General features: G+C 39.3%; 1 protein-coding gene and 1 non-coding gene across 2 annotated transcripts in view; both read left to right on the forward strand.

Moving 5' to 3' along the window:
* The window catches only part of CKAP5 (cytoskeleton associated protein 5), a 42,168-nt gene extending 26,734 nt beyond the window's left edge, over window positions 1-15,434 (forward strand). Inside the window, exons 28-43 of the mRNA XM_035902950.1 lie at window positions 314-463; window positions 858-1,061; window positions 2,383-2,518; window positions 3,334-3,527; window positions 5,317-5,489; window positions 6,638-6,811; window positions 7,250-7,370; window positions 8,073-8,252; window positions 8,701-8,888; window positions 9,317-9,392; window positions 10,132-10,320; window positions 10,429-10,566; window positions 11,093-11,176; window positions 11,270-11,429; window positions 13,117-13,271; window positions 14,483-15,434. Of these exons, the coding sequence (XP_035758843.1) occupies window positions 314-463; window positions 858-1,061; window positions 2,383-2,518; window positions 3,334-3,527; window positions 5,317-5,489; window positions 6,638-6,811; window positions 7,250-7,370; window positions 8,073-8,252; window positions 8,701-8,888; window positions 9,317-9,392; window positions 10,132-10,320; window positions 10,429-10,566; window positions 11,093-11,176; window positions 11,270-11,429; window positions 13,117-13,271; window positions 14,483-14,737 (2,577 nt within the window). The 3' untranslated portion in view covers window positions 14,738-15,434. The remainder of the gene's footprint in view (window positions 1-313; window positions 464-857; window positions 1,062-2,382; window positions 2,519-3,333; window positions 3,528-5,316; window positions 5,490-6,637; window positions 6,812-7,249; window positions 7,371-8,072; window positions 8,253-8,700; window positions 8,889-9,316; window positions 9,393-10,131; window positions 10,321-10,428; window positions 10,567-11,092; window positions 11,177-11,269; window positions 11,430-13,116; window positions 13,272-14,482) is intronic.
* On the forward strand, window positions 7,420-7,530 carry LOC118453239. The gene has a single exon (XR_004843150.1). It is a non-coding gene; the product is annotated as a small nucleolar RNA SNORD67 (small nucleolar RNA).
* Window positions 15,435-15,991: the final 557 nt, after the last annotated feature.

Here is a 15,991-nt window from a genome sequence, read left to right on the forward strand (position 1 = left end):
GTAGGGAAATTCTATTACTTAAAACATGCATGTTACTTGTAACTTGCTAGTAAAATAGGCCTATCTATAGTTTAAAAGCAACCACTTTAAATTATAAGAATTAAGATAATAGCTTAAAGGTAACCACTCTTTTCAAAACTTTTAATGTAAGCCAAGGTGAGCAAACATGACTGACTTCTTTCCTATTACTTGTTGATAATGAGAAAGCTTTGAAAACAGATTCTAAAGCAGAATTAAAAGGGATGCAATTTGCAGATTCTTTCAGGAAGAAAAGGTATTTCTTGCTTTGACTTCCAAATGCTGCCTTTTACAGGTGTTAAAGTGGAATTTCACTACTCCCCGTGATGAATATATTGAGCAGCTGAAAACTCAGATGTCCAGTTGTGTGGCCAAATGGCTACAGGATGAGATGTTTCATGCAGACTTTCAGCACCACAACAAAGCACTGGCTGTTATGATTGAGGTGAGTTTGGATCTATGGTAGTAGACAACATTGCATATAATTGGTCTCTTCTATGAAAGATTCTGCTTGAATTAAAATCAAATAGGAATTCTCTGAGGAGCCAGGGGTCATAGTTCTGTGAAGTTGAAACTTTAACATATACGGAAATAATCTTCAGAGGAATGATGAAGCTGGTATTGTTTCCTGGGAGAAGGGAAAATTTCCACACTGGAGGCTTCTCTTAACTTATATAGGTCTCTGAAATTCTAAAAGTGAGTACTTAGGATTCTAGGAATCAACTAATAAATGTAGACCATCTTATTGTGCATTGTTTTTCCTTATTCTCTATCCTTCTCCTGAACAGTGCTTCATTTTGCACAACTTCCCTCTTTTTTTTTCTTCTCTTTCTTTCAAGCACTTGGAGAATGAAAAAGATGGAGTCATCAGCTGCCTGGATCTGATCTTAAAATGGCTTACCCTGCGGTTCTTTGATACCAACACAAGTGTTTTGATGAAAGCACTTGAATACCTTAAATTGCTTTTCAATTTGCTGAGTCAAGAAGAGTATCACCTTACTGAAAATGAAGCGTCCTCTTTCATACCATATCTTATCCTAAAGGTACAGTTCACTCTACAGTAACTGACCTTATTTTTCATGAGGAATATAGCAGGATGCCATCAAACACTGTAGTATGTTAATTCCAAATACATTGTGAATGGTGTTAAATCCAGTTGGTGGCCAGTCACAAGTGGTGTTCCCCAGAGCTCAGTGTTGGGGCCAGTTCTGCTTAGTATCTTTATTAATCTTGATGAGGGGATTGAGTGCACCCTCAGTGCAGATGACACCAAGTTGGGTGGGAGTGTTGATCTGCTTGAGGGTAAGAAGGCTCTGCAGCAGGATCTGGGAAGGACGGATCAATGGGCTGAGGCCAATTGCATGAGGTTCAGCAAGGCCAAGTGCTAGGTCCTGCAATTGGGCTTTAACAACCCCTTGCAACACTACAGGCTTGGGGAAGAGTGACTGGAAAGTTGCCCAGCAAAAAAGGACCTGGTGGGGTGTTGGCTGACAGCCAGCTGAATATGAGCCAGCAGTGTGTCCAGGTGGCCAAGGCCAATGGCACCCTGGCTTGTATCAGGAATAGTGTGGCCAGCAGGAGTAGGGAAGTGATCATGCCCCTGTACTCAGCCTTGGTGAGGCTGCACCTCAAATACTATGTTCAGTTTTGGTTCCCTCACTACAAGAAGGACATTGAGGCACTGGAGCATGTCCAGAGAAGGGCAAGGAAGCTGGTGAAGAGTCTGGAGCACAAGTCTTATGAGGAGCAGCAGAGGGAACTGGGGTTGTTTAGTCTGGGGAAGAGGAGGCTGAGGGGGAGACCTTATTGCCCTCTGCAACTACCCGAAAGGAGGGGGAGACCTTATCGCCCTCTGCAACTACCCGAAAGGAGGTTGTAGCAAGGTGGGTGTTGTTCTCTTCTGTCAAGTAACAAGTGATAAGGTGAGAGGAAATGGCCTCAAGTTGCACCAGGGGAGGTTTAGATTGGATATTAGGAAAAATTTCTTCACTGAAAGGGTTGTCAAGCACTGGAATGGGCTGCCCAGAGAAGAGCAGCTTGAGTCCCCATCCCTGGAGGTATTTAAAAGATGTGTAGATGTGGTGCTTAGGGACATGGTTTAATGGTGGGATGGCAGGATTAGGTTAACAGTTGGACTCTATGATCTTAAGGGTCTTTTCCAACCTAAATGATTCTATGATTCTATAGTGTATATTCGCCCTTAACAGCCACTTGCAAAATACGTTTTTTGCTTTGAGAATAATTTTGGCTTTCCTAACATTTTTTTAGACTAATTGACAGTATCATGAGACTGTCTAAAATATTCTGTATTTCTTCCCCTCTCTTTTTTTCTTTTTTTTTTTTTTTTTTTTACTTTTTCACTAGGTAGGAGAGCCAAAAGATGTCATCCGCAAGGATGTACGTGCCATTCTGAACAGGATGTGTCTCATCTATCCAGCCAGCAAGATGTTCACTTTCATCATGGAGGGGACAAAATCCAAAAACTCAAAACAGCGTGCAGGTGAGAAATGGCATGATAAATTGGGCAGTTGCAAAGTACTTGAAATTGCTTTGTTTTGCATCTTGAAAAACCCAGCATAATAACAAAATTTGGTGGAATGTGAGATTTGCCTATGTATGGCATTTTATGCAAATGCCTGTAAGTGTTTAAAGGATCAGATTTTACAGTAGCATCATCTCACTTCTTGGTGTCTTTGTATCTTCCAAAGATGAGCAATCTGTTAAATTGCTATTAGCATTAAGATTATGAATCTCCCTTGAGTAGGCTTGTTGTCTTAGTGAAACAGTACTGGGGAGAACAGTGACAATACTGTTGTCCAAGTGACTAAGGGAATCTGTTAATCTGATGAAGATTTTGGAAAGAAATTTCTCTACACTGTACTTCTGTCTCAACTTCATTACAGAAATTATATGTGGTGTGGTGTTTGTAGTTCAAACAAATTCCTAGTCATGTTGAAAATATCTTACCCTGATATAACCAGAAAGTTAAATTATATACATAATGCAGCATTGCAAGCTCACAGCTGTCTAAACTACCTAGGTGTGAACTTAACTGTAACATTGCTCACATACGGTAATGAGAAATATTTGAAGGGTGTAGGGATGACTGACAACTTTTAGATGCTATCTGTGTGAAATAGTCTGAACTTTTAGTTTACTATTTATCTCATAAATCATCATGAATATATCATCAGCACTGTGCTTGGTGCTTCTCTACAGTGAATGTTCAAGTTGTGCAAGCACCACAAAAATTGGGAGGGCTCTCTTCCCAGCAGCTTTAAACTTGAATGTGCATGTGTCGTTTTCTTCCTTTAGAATGCCTGGAAGAGCTTGGATGTCTTGTTGAATCATATGGCATGAATGTATGCCAGCCAACTCCAGGGAAAGCCTTAAAAGAAATGGCAACTCATATTGGTGATAGGGACAACACTGTGCGCAATGCTGCACTGAACACCATTGTGACTGTCTATAATGTTCATGGCGACCAAGTGTTCAAGCTGATTGGAAATGTGAGTGTAACTGGAAATAAGTTTGGTTTGGTTTGGTTTTTTTGTTGTTTTTTTTCAAATCCTTACACTTGTGTAGGGTATTAACACTATTTTGCTTGTGATTGGTCACAGTACATCTTGCTGGTGGTGTCGAGCATTTTGTAGTGTTGAAAATAACTTGCTACATCGTAGGTCCTCTAAAAGTGAGTTGGTTAATTCCTGATCGTGGGATATATAACCTGGGTGTTCATGAATGAAAAACTAAATTGGAAGAGATGAGCAAAACGCTGATTTTCATGGGAATTAAATTTTTTATAGAGAGTAACTTGCTTTATAGTCAACTATACAGGTAACGCTTCTGATTTGGAATGATATTTGGGTAACTTATTGGGCCAAAAAAGGCTAGCTGTTGGGGCTCTGTCAAGTACTCTTGGCTTTTTTTTATGCCCATCTCCCTGCTGCTTAAGTCTGGTAAGTTTGGTTTGTTTGCTTTATCTTATTGCACTGCAGTGCTTAAGGTCTGTGTTGGTATTATGTTGCTTTGTATTGCTGCTGTTTTATTCTCTGGAAGTCATACTTAGCCATGTCATCTAAAATGCAGTAAATGTTAAAGGTGGCAAAACTCAGTTTCGAGCCTCCTGGAGTGGAAAGCTAGTTCACTGTGTTGTGTACAATTACTGTCCATAACAGATTAAGTATACTGAATTCTAACCTGAATCAAGAGCTCTTGGACCATTTTTTCCTGTTCTTGTTCTCTGAATTTGTGGTCTCAGTAATGTTTCTAGCAGCACTTAGTGATTGGAATACGATAGATATGTTGATGCCTGTATGAATTTTTTGTGTCGTGTCATATGCCATAGTGCATGCAAGCTATTTGATGGATACTTTATGTAGGACAATGAGCAGAGAAGCAAGGCTGCCTCTTCCTTCCCTTTCCCCAAACTTGCTGAAATGCTGAAATTTAGTGTGACTCTTAATCTCCCATGAGAATTAATGTTGCACTTTCATGCACATTTTGGATTCCCATCTTATTTTAACTATCGTTCAGAGTGCAATCTGCCTCCTCAGTGTTGCATATTCCATTTGCTTTTGGATTTTGAAGGTTAGGAAAAGAACTGTAGCACCTGAACCATTCAGCCCCTTTTAAGCATGGCTTTCTGAGCTTCAGTATGGTCCATCTAGTCCCAAAATGCATGGCTTTCCAGGAAGTTTTCCAGATCATAAGGATGCTGGAGAATACTTCCCACAAAATTGTCACAGCTACTTTTGTTATTGGTAACCTTCGGTCCTGTAGGTAAGCAGATAAATGATTCTTTTCACTGCATGAGCTGAAGAGTTCATTTGGCTTAACTTTTGTTCAGGTTGAATTATGAGTACATTGAACAGGTCAGCTGTTAGAAGGACTCTAGTTTCTGTGGCAGGGTCTGTAGTGTTAAAGCATTGTCTGGGCAGATTTTGGTGGGGTTTTTTTATTTTTTTTTTTGCAGCAACAAAAGCAACAATTAGAAACACATGATGGTACTGTAGTTTAAATTCAAGATTACTCGTTTCTTGGAAATTTATGTGGGCTAGAAATAGCTATATTCAGTATTGTTGCAGCCTGTCAATATGGGTTAATTAGCTTCTGAAGTAGCATCTGGCAGTCCAGAGTGGCCCTACTAGATTGCTGCTAGATGGTACTATTGACAGTTCCTACCCTTGATGTTAGAGAACTTGAGTCTGAAGTAATCAGTGGTATACTTCCTGTAGGTGACCAAAGATTTCTAAAATCCATACAACTCAAATTGAGTGAAAGCATTGTGTGTTGTAGCTTTCTGAGAAAGACATGAGCATGCTGGAGGAAAGAATAAAACGTTCAGCCAAGAGACCATCTGCTGCTCCTGTGAGACAGGCAGAGGAGAAACCTCAGCGTACTCAAAACATCAGTGCTAATGCTAGCATGCTGCGAAAGGGACCAGCTGAGGACATGTCCTCCAAACTCAAGTATGTGATGATACGTTATGGTTTGTAGCATGCATAGTGTATGTGCTAATATCATGTCTGGCGATATTATTTTAGTTCTTGTATCATCATCTTTGCATGTTGTGAAAATTGGCCAAATAATATAAAACAAAATGTCTGAAACTTCTTTTTGTCTTGTCTGTCTTGAAATCTTTCTAAATGGTCTTGTGCCTTTTTTCACTGCTTCTCCATGGACAGAATTATGTATCGCACTTATAGGATGTAAGTACTGCCCACTAACTCCTTGGTAGCAAGGCTCTTGTATCTTTCAATTTCTATCCTAGTCATCCTTTCCTGAGGGTGACAGGTTTATCATGGCCAGTTCTAGATTATTTACATGTCTCTGACTTAAGGAAAAGAAAGAAGCCAAAAATACGGGTTTCTGCCAAGGTGGCTATAGATCAAACTGTAGGGAGACATGCACTTCCGTGTTAAGCAGCTGTTAGAAATATTGGGAGAACTTCCTATGTGTTACATTAAACTTGATGTTGATTGGACCCTGTTCTTAACTTGTTAGGGTAGACATACAGCACAGAACTGGATAATCATGTGTGAATTGTAGAGCCTAGGGCAATAGTACCAGAAACAAAAAGTTCAGAAACTGTATTCCTTGCCACCTGCTCATTATCTTGGAACAAAATTCCCCATTGAGAACTGTGTGTTATAACATTTACTTGAAAAATCTAACATGCAGCACAAGATTATGTGAGATGCTGGGAGTCCTAGGTTCAGATGAGCTTACCAAGTTGCTATGTACATATGCATCCTATCCATCATTCAAAATAGAAGAAAAAAAGTCACTCATAGCATTAAAGTTAATATTCCATCAATACTATGAACTGTGCTAGATATGTATCTCAAAATGAACCAGTGCATACCTATCACAGATGCAGGGGGTCTTGTGGTAGGTTATAAGAGAAACTAGGAGGGCAAGTAACTCGCAACTGCTCTTTTGGCCTACAAAAGCTTGTCTTACTAATGGCTAGGGGAAAGGCAAAGGGGGCTTGAATAAAATCAGAACTTCAAAATCTGTGCTATTATGAGAGCTTTAGGGCTACCAGTGGATGCTAGTGCTAGTACTCTTGCCTCTTGTTTGTATATAATAAACACCTCTCTCCTGGTTTCTATAGCCAAAATCGCAACATGGGCAGTCACTCTGAGGCAACGCATACAGTTCCACGGGAATTTCAGCTGGATCTTGATGAAATTGAAAATGACAACGGTGCTGGCAGATGTGAGATGCCAGCACTTGTACAGCACAAACTAGATGACATCTTTGAGCCAGTCTTGATTCCTGAGCCCAAGTGAGTCCAGTTTTAACTCCTAAGTGAAACCAGTAGGGCTACTTAAAAACTGTTTTGGGAAGCTGAATTGACCATGCTAGTTTCTACATTCAGACTTCTTTACACAAGAAAGCAGCGTCAACTAATTTGGAGAGATGTCATAGCGACAGTCTGTTGTACTGTTCTAGGATCTGGAGAGCAGTTATTTCTAATGAAAAAACTGAGATCTGCTTATGTTTTTTTTATAGTAAAGGGATCTTGAATTTGTAAATGCATAATCAGTGTCTTTACAAGTAGTGCAATAAACATGTTGAGGATAATTATTCCTTCCTCGAGTATCCTCTATGAAGAATGAAATACTTTTCCCTTGTCTCTAAACCATCATTGAAATGTAGCAGCTCAGTGTAAACTAGAACTCTCTCCAAAGACTAATGAATCCTGTTTGCTTCAAATGTTTAGAATCCGTGCTGTGTCCCCACACTTCGATGACATGCACAGTAACACAGCTTCTACTATCAACTTTGTCATTTCCCAAGTAGCCAGTGGTGATATAAATACAAGCATCCAGGCTCTGGCACAGGTAAGCAAATTCAGGTAGCAACTAATCACACTGTCCTAAACTATTCGTCTGCGAGAGTGATGAGTTGCACTGTGGTGGAGTAATCATGTCGGGTGACGTGGACTCTGCTCAGAATCTCCCTGATGACAAAACTAAGTGCACAGGGGCCATCTGACTCGCTTTAGCAATAGAAAATCCACTTGGATGATGTAGAATAAACTCTTAACACAGAAGCACTAAGGAAAAAAAAAAAGCATCTCTCTGTGGTTTTGCCACGTATCTGTGCTATAAGTTTAAAGAGCCAGTTAAGCCAGTGAGACTTAACTTTTACATGTAAACTGTCTTGCAGATCCTCAGCAGAATAATTGTCTTGCCTGGTAGCTTTTACATGTTTCTAGGGTAGCTTTAACTCCTTTGAAATCTTCTGGATAAAATACTTCTTAAAGCTGTTAATTCCAGAATCCATAATGCAGCATTTCATGTTTTCCTTTATGTACAGGCTAGGATTGCAGTTCTCTGAAAGATCAATAATTGTTTGTATTGGGATTAGCAATTTAGAAGTCTGTGGCTATTAATTTCAGGTGAAAGCTTAGAATACAAGTGCCTTGGCAAATGGATTGGTCAGGGCAAGACCTTTCGTATAGAAAAGTTTTTTAATTATAGTTATTTTGCACTGTTTGCATTATGTTGACTTGACTTGGGTGTTTTGTTTTTAAATCTTAGATTGACGAAGTTCTGAGACAGGAAGACAAAGCAGAAGCTATGTCTGGCCACATTGACCAGTTCTTAATAGCTACATTTATGCAGCTTCGGCTAATCTACAATACACACATGGCAGATGAGAAGCTAGACAAAGATGAGATAGTCAAACTTTACAGCTGTATTATTGGGAGCATGATCTCGGTAAGGCTTTGACCTAAAAGTTAAGGTGAAGAGCAAATAATTTCTGTGCAGAAGTTGCAGGAGAATGGAATGTCTGTCCTGTACCTAGGTTAACTTTACTATTGAGTCTTACTTATGAAGGTTTGTTGCTAATTGTCTGCTCACCAGTCTACCTTTTGAGAGAAACTGGGGAAGGGGAGAAGGTCTCTTTGCTTCTACGGAATAGAGCCACTCTAAAAATTTTATTAAGCTCTGTTTTAATATTCCTTACCATTTGGGTGCTTAGTGGTGGCCTAAATAATTTCAGAAGTCACTCAGTAAAAATAACTTTCTTTCTAGTTGCGTTTTTATTGTTTAATGTTGGGGGAGATGGGCGGATGTCAAATGGTTTGACATTGTAGTCTAGAGAAATCCCTATATTAAAGCATTGTGTGCGGGGAAAACTTCTAATATTGTCTTCAATTTGTAGCTATTTCAAATAGAGAGTCTGGCTCGAGAGGCCTCCACGGGTGTGCTGAAAGACCTAATGCATGGTCTCATTACATTAATGCTGGATTCTCGAGTTGAAGACCTTGAGGAGGGTGAGCAGGTCATCCGATCAGTCAACCTTTTGGTAGTGAAAGTTCTGGAAAAGTCTGACCAGACCAACATCTTGAGGTATATAATGAAAATTGCACAATTACTGCTTCTCTCCACCCATTCTTGTGTGTTCCTTGAGTGGATGAGTTTGTTAGCCATTCTGTAAGCAAAGAATGATGTCTGTAGAATCATTCAGCTGGCTAATGAAAAATTATCACTGATTGTCAGTGGTGATCAGATTTTGACTGCACGGTCTACACAGCTGGAGGCAGGCTAAACCAACCAGCTTAGTGTGATTCTATATGCTTTGTAGTTCAGCAAAAAAAAACAGTCTCCCTCTTAGGCTCTTGTAACAGCTTTCTTTCTAGTACGTTATGCAACATGATGTAAACTGCTGGTCTCTGGTGTGGTATTCTCTGGGGAGTTGGCATCTTTTTTTGTTTGGGGTTTTTTTTTTTGTGTGTAGCACTTTTCCCATGTAACCGTTATAAATGTATTCTTTCTAGTGCTCTGCTTGTTTTGCTCCAAGACAGTCTGCTAGCAACAGCCAGCTCTCCGAAGTTTTCAGAACTTGTCATGAAGGTGAGCCTGTAGTAGAGGTTTTGAACTTACTTGGTTTATCTGAATCAACTTAAATGAAAGAACAGATATGGTCACCAACTTTTTTTTAAATACAACTTGAAATATTTCTTATCACTCTTTTACTCTTAAAATTAATAGTTTACAGAAGCTTGTTTATATTAATACAAGCTCCATGCAGAGTTGTGCAGTCACCTGCTGGGCTTATTTGTTTAGGCATAGCACTGTACTCTGGATTCGAACAGTTCTAGGCTGGAGCTGGCTTGTATTTTGTCATCTCTAAGGACAGGCAGAGTGAATGTGCAAATGTCTGCATTTAAAGTATGGCTGTGATCTTTTTTTTATAATACGACAGTTTTGTAACTGGCATGATTTAAAGGCAACTTAGGCGTTTCTTAATGAGGTTAAACCTAAAGAACTCGTGCTGTGTAGGGGTGTACATAGCATATATGCATTATCTGCTGAAATTTCTTTAGACAAAGCATTCAGTCTCCTGTTATTGGTAGAAAAGTCAGCACTACTTTTATGCACCAGTTCTAAAGAAGGATCTGGATACAGTATAGCTAGTTACAAAGAGAAAGTATGTACCAGTGCAAATAAAGCTTGAGCAGACAGTCATGGTCTGTGTCTGTGCGTAGTAGCAGAGTGAAATGCCTCAATGATAGTTTTATATAATCTCTCTTCATATAATTAAATGCTTCTTCCTTGAGTTGTCTTGCTTTAAGTCAGCCTCTCATTCCAGTGTCTGTGGAGAATGGTGCGTCTTCTTCCGGAAACCATTAATAGCATCAATCTGGATCGGATTCTACTGGATATCCACATTTTCATGAAGGTCTTTCCCAAAGAGAAGCTGAAGCAATGTAAGAGTGAGTTTCCTATAAGGACACTGAAGACTCTGCTTCACACCCTGTGCAAGCTGAAAGGACCCAAGGTCAGAGCAGTCACTATTCATGTTCTTTTAAATTGGATGTTCATGCAGTCTCTAAAGCATTTCCTTCTTTTTTTTTTTTTTAATTTATTTGCTCTTTTCTCCTTTTAGATATTGGATCATTTAACAATGATAGACAACAAAAATGAGTCTGAGCTGGAGGCTCACCTGTGTAGAGTAATGAAACACTCCATGGACCAGACTGGAAGCAAAACTGATAAGGATACAGAAAAAGGGGCTTCTCGCATAGTAAGTAATGTGTTGGTAGGGAGAGGGAAGGTAAGGCAATTTATTTAGCCAATGAGCTTAACTTTGTGATTGTGGAATATGGAGTAGTAATTGCCTTTCCAACGTGCAACTAGTGTTCTAAATAATCTTCTAGTTTCACTTTTATTTATGGCTGTTTGTGAAACTTGGAGTGTTTCTGTTATTACCTGAATATTCTGTGCATATCTCGGGATGAAGTGCTCTCCAGGACACTCAGGTGTGCAGCATAGGTTTTACGCTGCCTGATACTGCATTTGGTCTACTAAAAGTTAACCATACCAAAAACAGGTGTTAAAAACTTTCTTCTCAAATGGAGTCCTACAGCTTGATGTCCTTACTCTCATTCTGTGTAAACAGTGGCTGTGTAAAACCCTAATTGCTTCAAGGTTTTCTTCATCTTGGAAGCTCTGAATCCAGATAGCAGGTCTGAGGGCACTGTGGGTTTGTATAAATTCCCTTCATTTTTATTCACTTTGTTTTAGAAGTCTCCTTTTATTTATTTATTTAGGAGGAAAAGGCTTCAAAGGCCAAAGTTAATGATATCTTGGCAGAAATATTTAAGAAGATTGGCTCCAAGGAAAACACTAAGGAGGTAAGTGCTCCCTTCCTGCAAGGAAGAGGGCATGATACGTTAGAGTGGTGTATGCAGCAGTTGTAGTAATGCACAGGAACTCTTCCCTTCCAGGGTCTGGCAGAGCTGTATGAGTACAAAAAGAAATATTCTGATGCAGACATTGAGCCCTTCCTGAAAAACTCCTCTCAGTTCTTCCAGAGCTATGTGGAAAGAGGCCTCCGGCTGATAGAAACGGAACGGGAGGGGAAAGGACGCATTGCTGCTTCTACAGGTACATGTTATAGCAAAACTGATTGATTGATTTATGAGAAGCAGAGATAGAAGGAGAGCAATTACATGTCCCCTGATAGAAACTAATATCTGCAGATGTTTATGGATTTCTAAAGCAAGTCACGTATTTTCTTGGCGCTTGTGTTACTTCATGAGGCACCATTTGCAAGGACTATGCATTCTTTGTTTACAGGAAAAGATACTCTAGCCATTATCACACTAAATGTAGAAAATATCTGAAAGGCTTGGTAAACAAGTGGTTCTAATTAATATCCTATATTGTGAGTTGAACATTAGCCTATGCTTCATGTGTCTGGTATCAAAAATTGTTTATGCAAATTGTAGAAGCAGCAGCTGTCAGGTTCTCCTTTTACCTTTTGGTTAGTAAAATGGTACCGGAGGTTTTTTGATAGAGTACTGTGGAATCAAAAAGTTATTTAAAATAACTTGAACTGTTTCTGTAGCAGTCTTTCTGATGACCCCTTTCCAATAAATCAGCTTTTTAATTGGATAAATTACTGTAAAACACTTTGTTAGTGAGTCTTTTCATTGCAGATAAGTACAAATGAGTATTTAATGCAATATTAGGGAGAGAATGGGATAAATGATCGGCTGACAGTAAAAACTGATACACAGTCTGGCAAAACTACCTTTAACTTTCATTTCTGTCACATTTCAGTGTTCTACGAGACTTTAGCCTTTTCTCCTACTAATATTCCTTCTTCTATCCCTGTATTGTAAGTTACTTTAGGAAGACAATGTAAGTTTCTTTCAGGACCTCCTAAATGTGTCTGACTAGATAGGACAGAAAATTCTACCTTTCATCCTGAAAGTCTATACAACCAAGAAATGTTAGTTCAACAGTTAAAGATTTCAAAACGAAATTTACGTGCCCCAATTTTGTCCTTTTTTTTTTTCATCCTCCCTAACTATAATAGTTTGATATAATAAAGAATATTGTTCCATCTTGCAACTGTGCTTTATTTAGACTAACCTATAAATACTTAACCTTAATTCTCCTTTTATCTGTTTTAAATACCCTTGCAGTAAACTAGTGAAAACAAGTCCACGCTGTGTCTTGGAACTTGCCATTCGTTTCAGAATGGAAAGGTTTTCTCATAATGTTAAATCCTTTCCTAGTCTTTTGGTAGGGAATTTTTAAAAACTTTGCTACATGCCTTCCAGAAATCACTATTTCAGATTGAATTGGAAGAAGCAGCAGCTTTAAGTTATTTGAATGAGAGGTAAAGGGGCGTTAGAATCAGTGGCGAGATCTGTCCAGAAGTACTACTAAACTTAAAAAAAGACAGAGTACTCCAAATATTTCCCATCCTGCCATTTACTGAGTTTTCTCTGGACATTATGGTTGCTGCTAATCCACATCAGCATCTTCCTCTCCACCCCCTCTGTTGTCTTCAGCTGTCAGCCTCAGCAGTACTTCTGGAGCTGCTCTGCTGCAACTTCTTAAATGCCTCTATTTCTTTTCTTGGTTTTCAATTGCCACTCTTGCAAGGAAATGAAAGGGCTGATATGCCTATACTAGAAAATGAAAATAGCTTGGTAGTTTATAGGTTGGTTGATTCTTCATCCATTGCATTTTATTTCAAGGAACTGACCAAGAGGCTTAAACTTTTTTGATATTTTTAATTTTTTTTTTCCTTTTCTTTCCCCTCCCCCTCATTCTCCAGGAATTTCTCCTCAGATGGAAGGAACGTGTGTTCCTGCTTCTACCCACACTGTCTCTTCATCCATAGGAAACACAAATGGGGAGGAAGTTGGGCCTTCAGTTTACTTGGAAAGATTAAAAATCCTCAGGCAGCGTTGTGGCCTTGACAACGCAAAGGTATTGTACTTCACAACACTTGTAAATCTCCAGGGGAGGCACTTTGTTTGCATTTTTTTTTTAAGAATTCAAATTACTGGTTTTTTCTGTGCTAAAGGCAGATTTCGATCAGAATTGATGATTTTTCATTATACTGTGTGCCCTAGCTATTCACTGCATATCACCAGGCCTAGTATAAACGGCTTTAAACTCATTAATTACTTGGCCAAGTAGGCTTATGTTTCAGTCCACTCTTTGCAGCACTGGTGTACATGCAGGTTGTTTCTATAGCTCTGTAGTCTGGTATCTTCCCTTACCACATAGCTGAGTCTCAGAAAGGTTCAAATAATTTAACTACTGTTCTCTAAAGGTTAACATATATTGACCTCTGCTTGAGTTGAATGATGGAAAATCTAGATCTTTCTTCTCTGAAACAACCATAAGAGCTGAATGAAGACGTCGAAGTTTTATATATTTGGGGTGAATGGATACTGATGCACAGAAATGCTGAATGAGCTCAGTAGTGGAAACCTGTGGGCCAAAATTTCTAACAGTTCTGTGATCTATGTGTTAGGAACGTAGTGCTGATCACTGAAGTTTGCACTCTGCCACATGAGAAGTGATGTTCAGTCTAGGAATAGTCATCGAGGTACATCACTGTTTTAACCTTTAACACAAACATATTGGCTTACAGCTCTGAGGAGGCAAAATGTTTCCTACATGGTAGGAACAAGATAATTAACGCAGGTGGAAGTATCAGTTGCTAAAAGAACAGTGAATTGACATTGTAAGTCTTCGGCAGGATAGATCTTGCCAATCAATCCAAGTTTCCCCTTCTCATTCTTCCAGAAAACTCATTGGCAGTTGATGCTGCACATAGGCGTGGACTTCCCTCTTGTGGTGTTAGAGTTCAGGCTGTTTAAGACTGCAACAGGCCCTCTCAGTGAAACACTGGCTTGCTGTGAATTTTTGATCTTTAAAGACTAGTTCCTTTGTGTCCCTACTGGCATCAAGTCAAATGTGAACTACTTAAATTATAGGAATTGAGTGTTGTAGTTAGTTTTTGCATGGTTCTGACTGTGATGGCAACTGACTTTATTGCTCCAAATCACTTATGTTGTATTCCTCCTTCCCTTTCTTCTGTGAAGATGAAAAGCCATTGGTTATTGTTTGTACTTCTTACATGGCTTTTGCCACCATCTGTCTTAACACTTCACTTTCGTCCCGTGTAGCAGGAAGACAGACCACCTCTGACGTCTCTGCTCTCTAAACCAGCAGTCCCTACAGTTGCATCCTCTACAGATATGCTTCACAGTAAGCTCTCCCAGCTCCGTGAGTCACGGGAGCAGTACCAGCACCTGGACCTGGACTCCAATCAGACTCATTCCTCTGGCATTGGAACTACCCTGGCTTCACCCTCTTCTGCAGCAGCTAATATTGATGACTTGAAAAAAAGATTGGAGAGAATAAAAAGCAGTCGCAAGTAAAGATGTGAGAGAGACAGCATCACTGTTGCTTGGGCTGTCTTCAGCTTTAGTTTACTAAACTAGAAGTCTTCATAGTTTAAATGGCCTCATTTAGGCCTAATGTATACAAACTGGTTTATGTATAATACAGTGGATTTTGGGGGGTTGAGTCGTTGTGGCACAAGTATTTGTACATACTCTGCTTCTCAGTGAGCATTTCTTTGACAATAGAAGGCTGTCTGTGTATTAGTTTTAGTGTACAGACCTGTAAACAACCATCCTCTTGCTCAGACTAGTTTCTCATAACTTGTTTTTTTATTTGTAAAATTGTCTTTAAGATCTTTTCCTAGTTCTTAACTCTTAGAAGATCTTTAGTGATTTCACTTTTAATTTTGTGAATTCTTCTCCATGTAATCCTTGAACTGTTGATTCTGTATGGACACATGGCATGAAGTAACTAATTTAAGTGTCTTTTGTAAATAAAGTTTGCATTAACTATACCAGCCTCTGTAGGAACAGCAGTGACTGCTGGTTAGAGAAGTCACTCTATTCCTGAATGTTAGCGACTGGGCATCTAGAAATTGAACTAAGCTATTCTTGAGAAGAACCTTGGGGTTTGGATATATTATAAGGAAAATGAGTGAATATACACTATTTGTGGGTGCAATCCTGAGACTTTGCACTCTTACTTCTATGAGCAGTAGTACATTTTTCATATAGTTGCTTTTTTTGTTTTGGAATATGTTTCTGTAACTTGAGTAAGTTGAGACTATTTAGTTTGCTGAAATGCCTATTTTAAATTATCTAGTTCTTGTGATGCCTCTACCCAGATTAAGCATAGTCCCATCTGTGTACAATGCTTTCTTTGAGGGAGCCTGCTGCCATTGATACGGAATAGATTAGCAGTGATGTACAGTTAGTGGACTCATTTGTCCTGGCCTCATTTGGTTAAGCAGTCTTTCTCATGCAGTTTTCAAGTGCACGTAGACCTCACCACAATGTTCTTTTTGCTCTTAAATATCTGATGTCAGCAAACTCTACTATTTTGTATAACCAAGACTCCTGGTAGTGCTAGTCTGTGAAAGCTGTAGCCACTGCTTTTTTTTGTAAGAGTGTCTTCTGATTAGCCTTTTTCAGAAGTAACAAGCTATGAAGATTAAGACACTGTGTAGCCTTCTAGCGCTTTCATCTCTAGGGAGGGGATGTGTTTTCACCTTACTACTGCACTTCCATGTGAGAGCTGATTGCGAAGCATAAATTGCACATCTGTTCCGT

Source organism: Egretta garzetta, unplaced genomic scaffold (genome assembly GCF_000687185.1).
Source record: "Egretta garzetta isolate BGI_Z169 unplaced genomic scaffold, ASM68718v1 scaffold329, whole genome shotgun sequence".
NCBI lineage: Eukaryota > Metazoa > Chordata > Aves > Pelecaniformes > Ardeidae > Egretta > Egretta garzetta.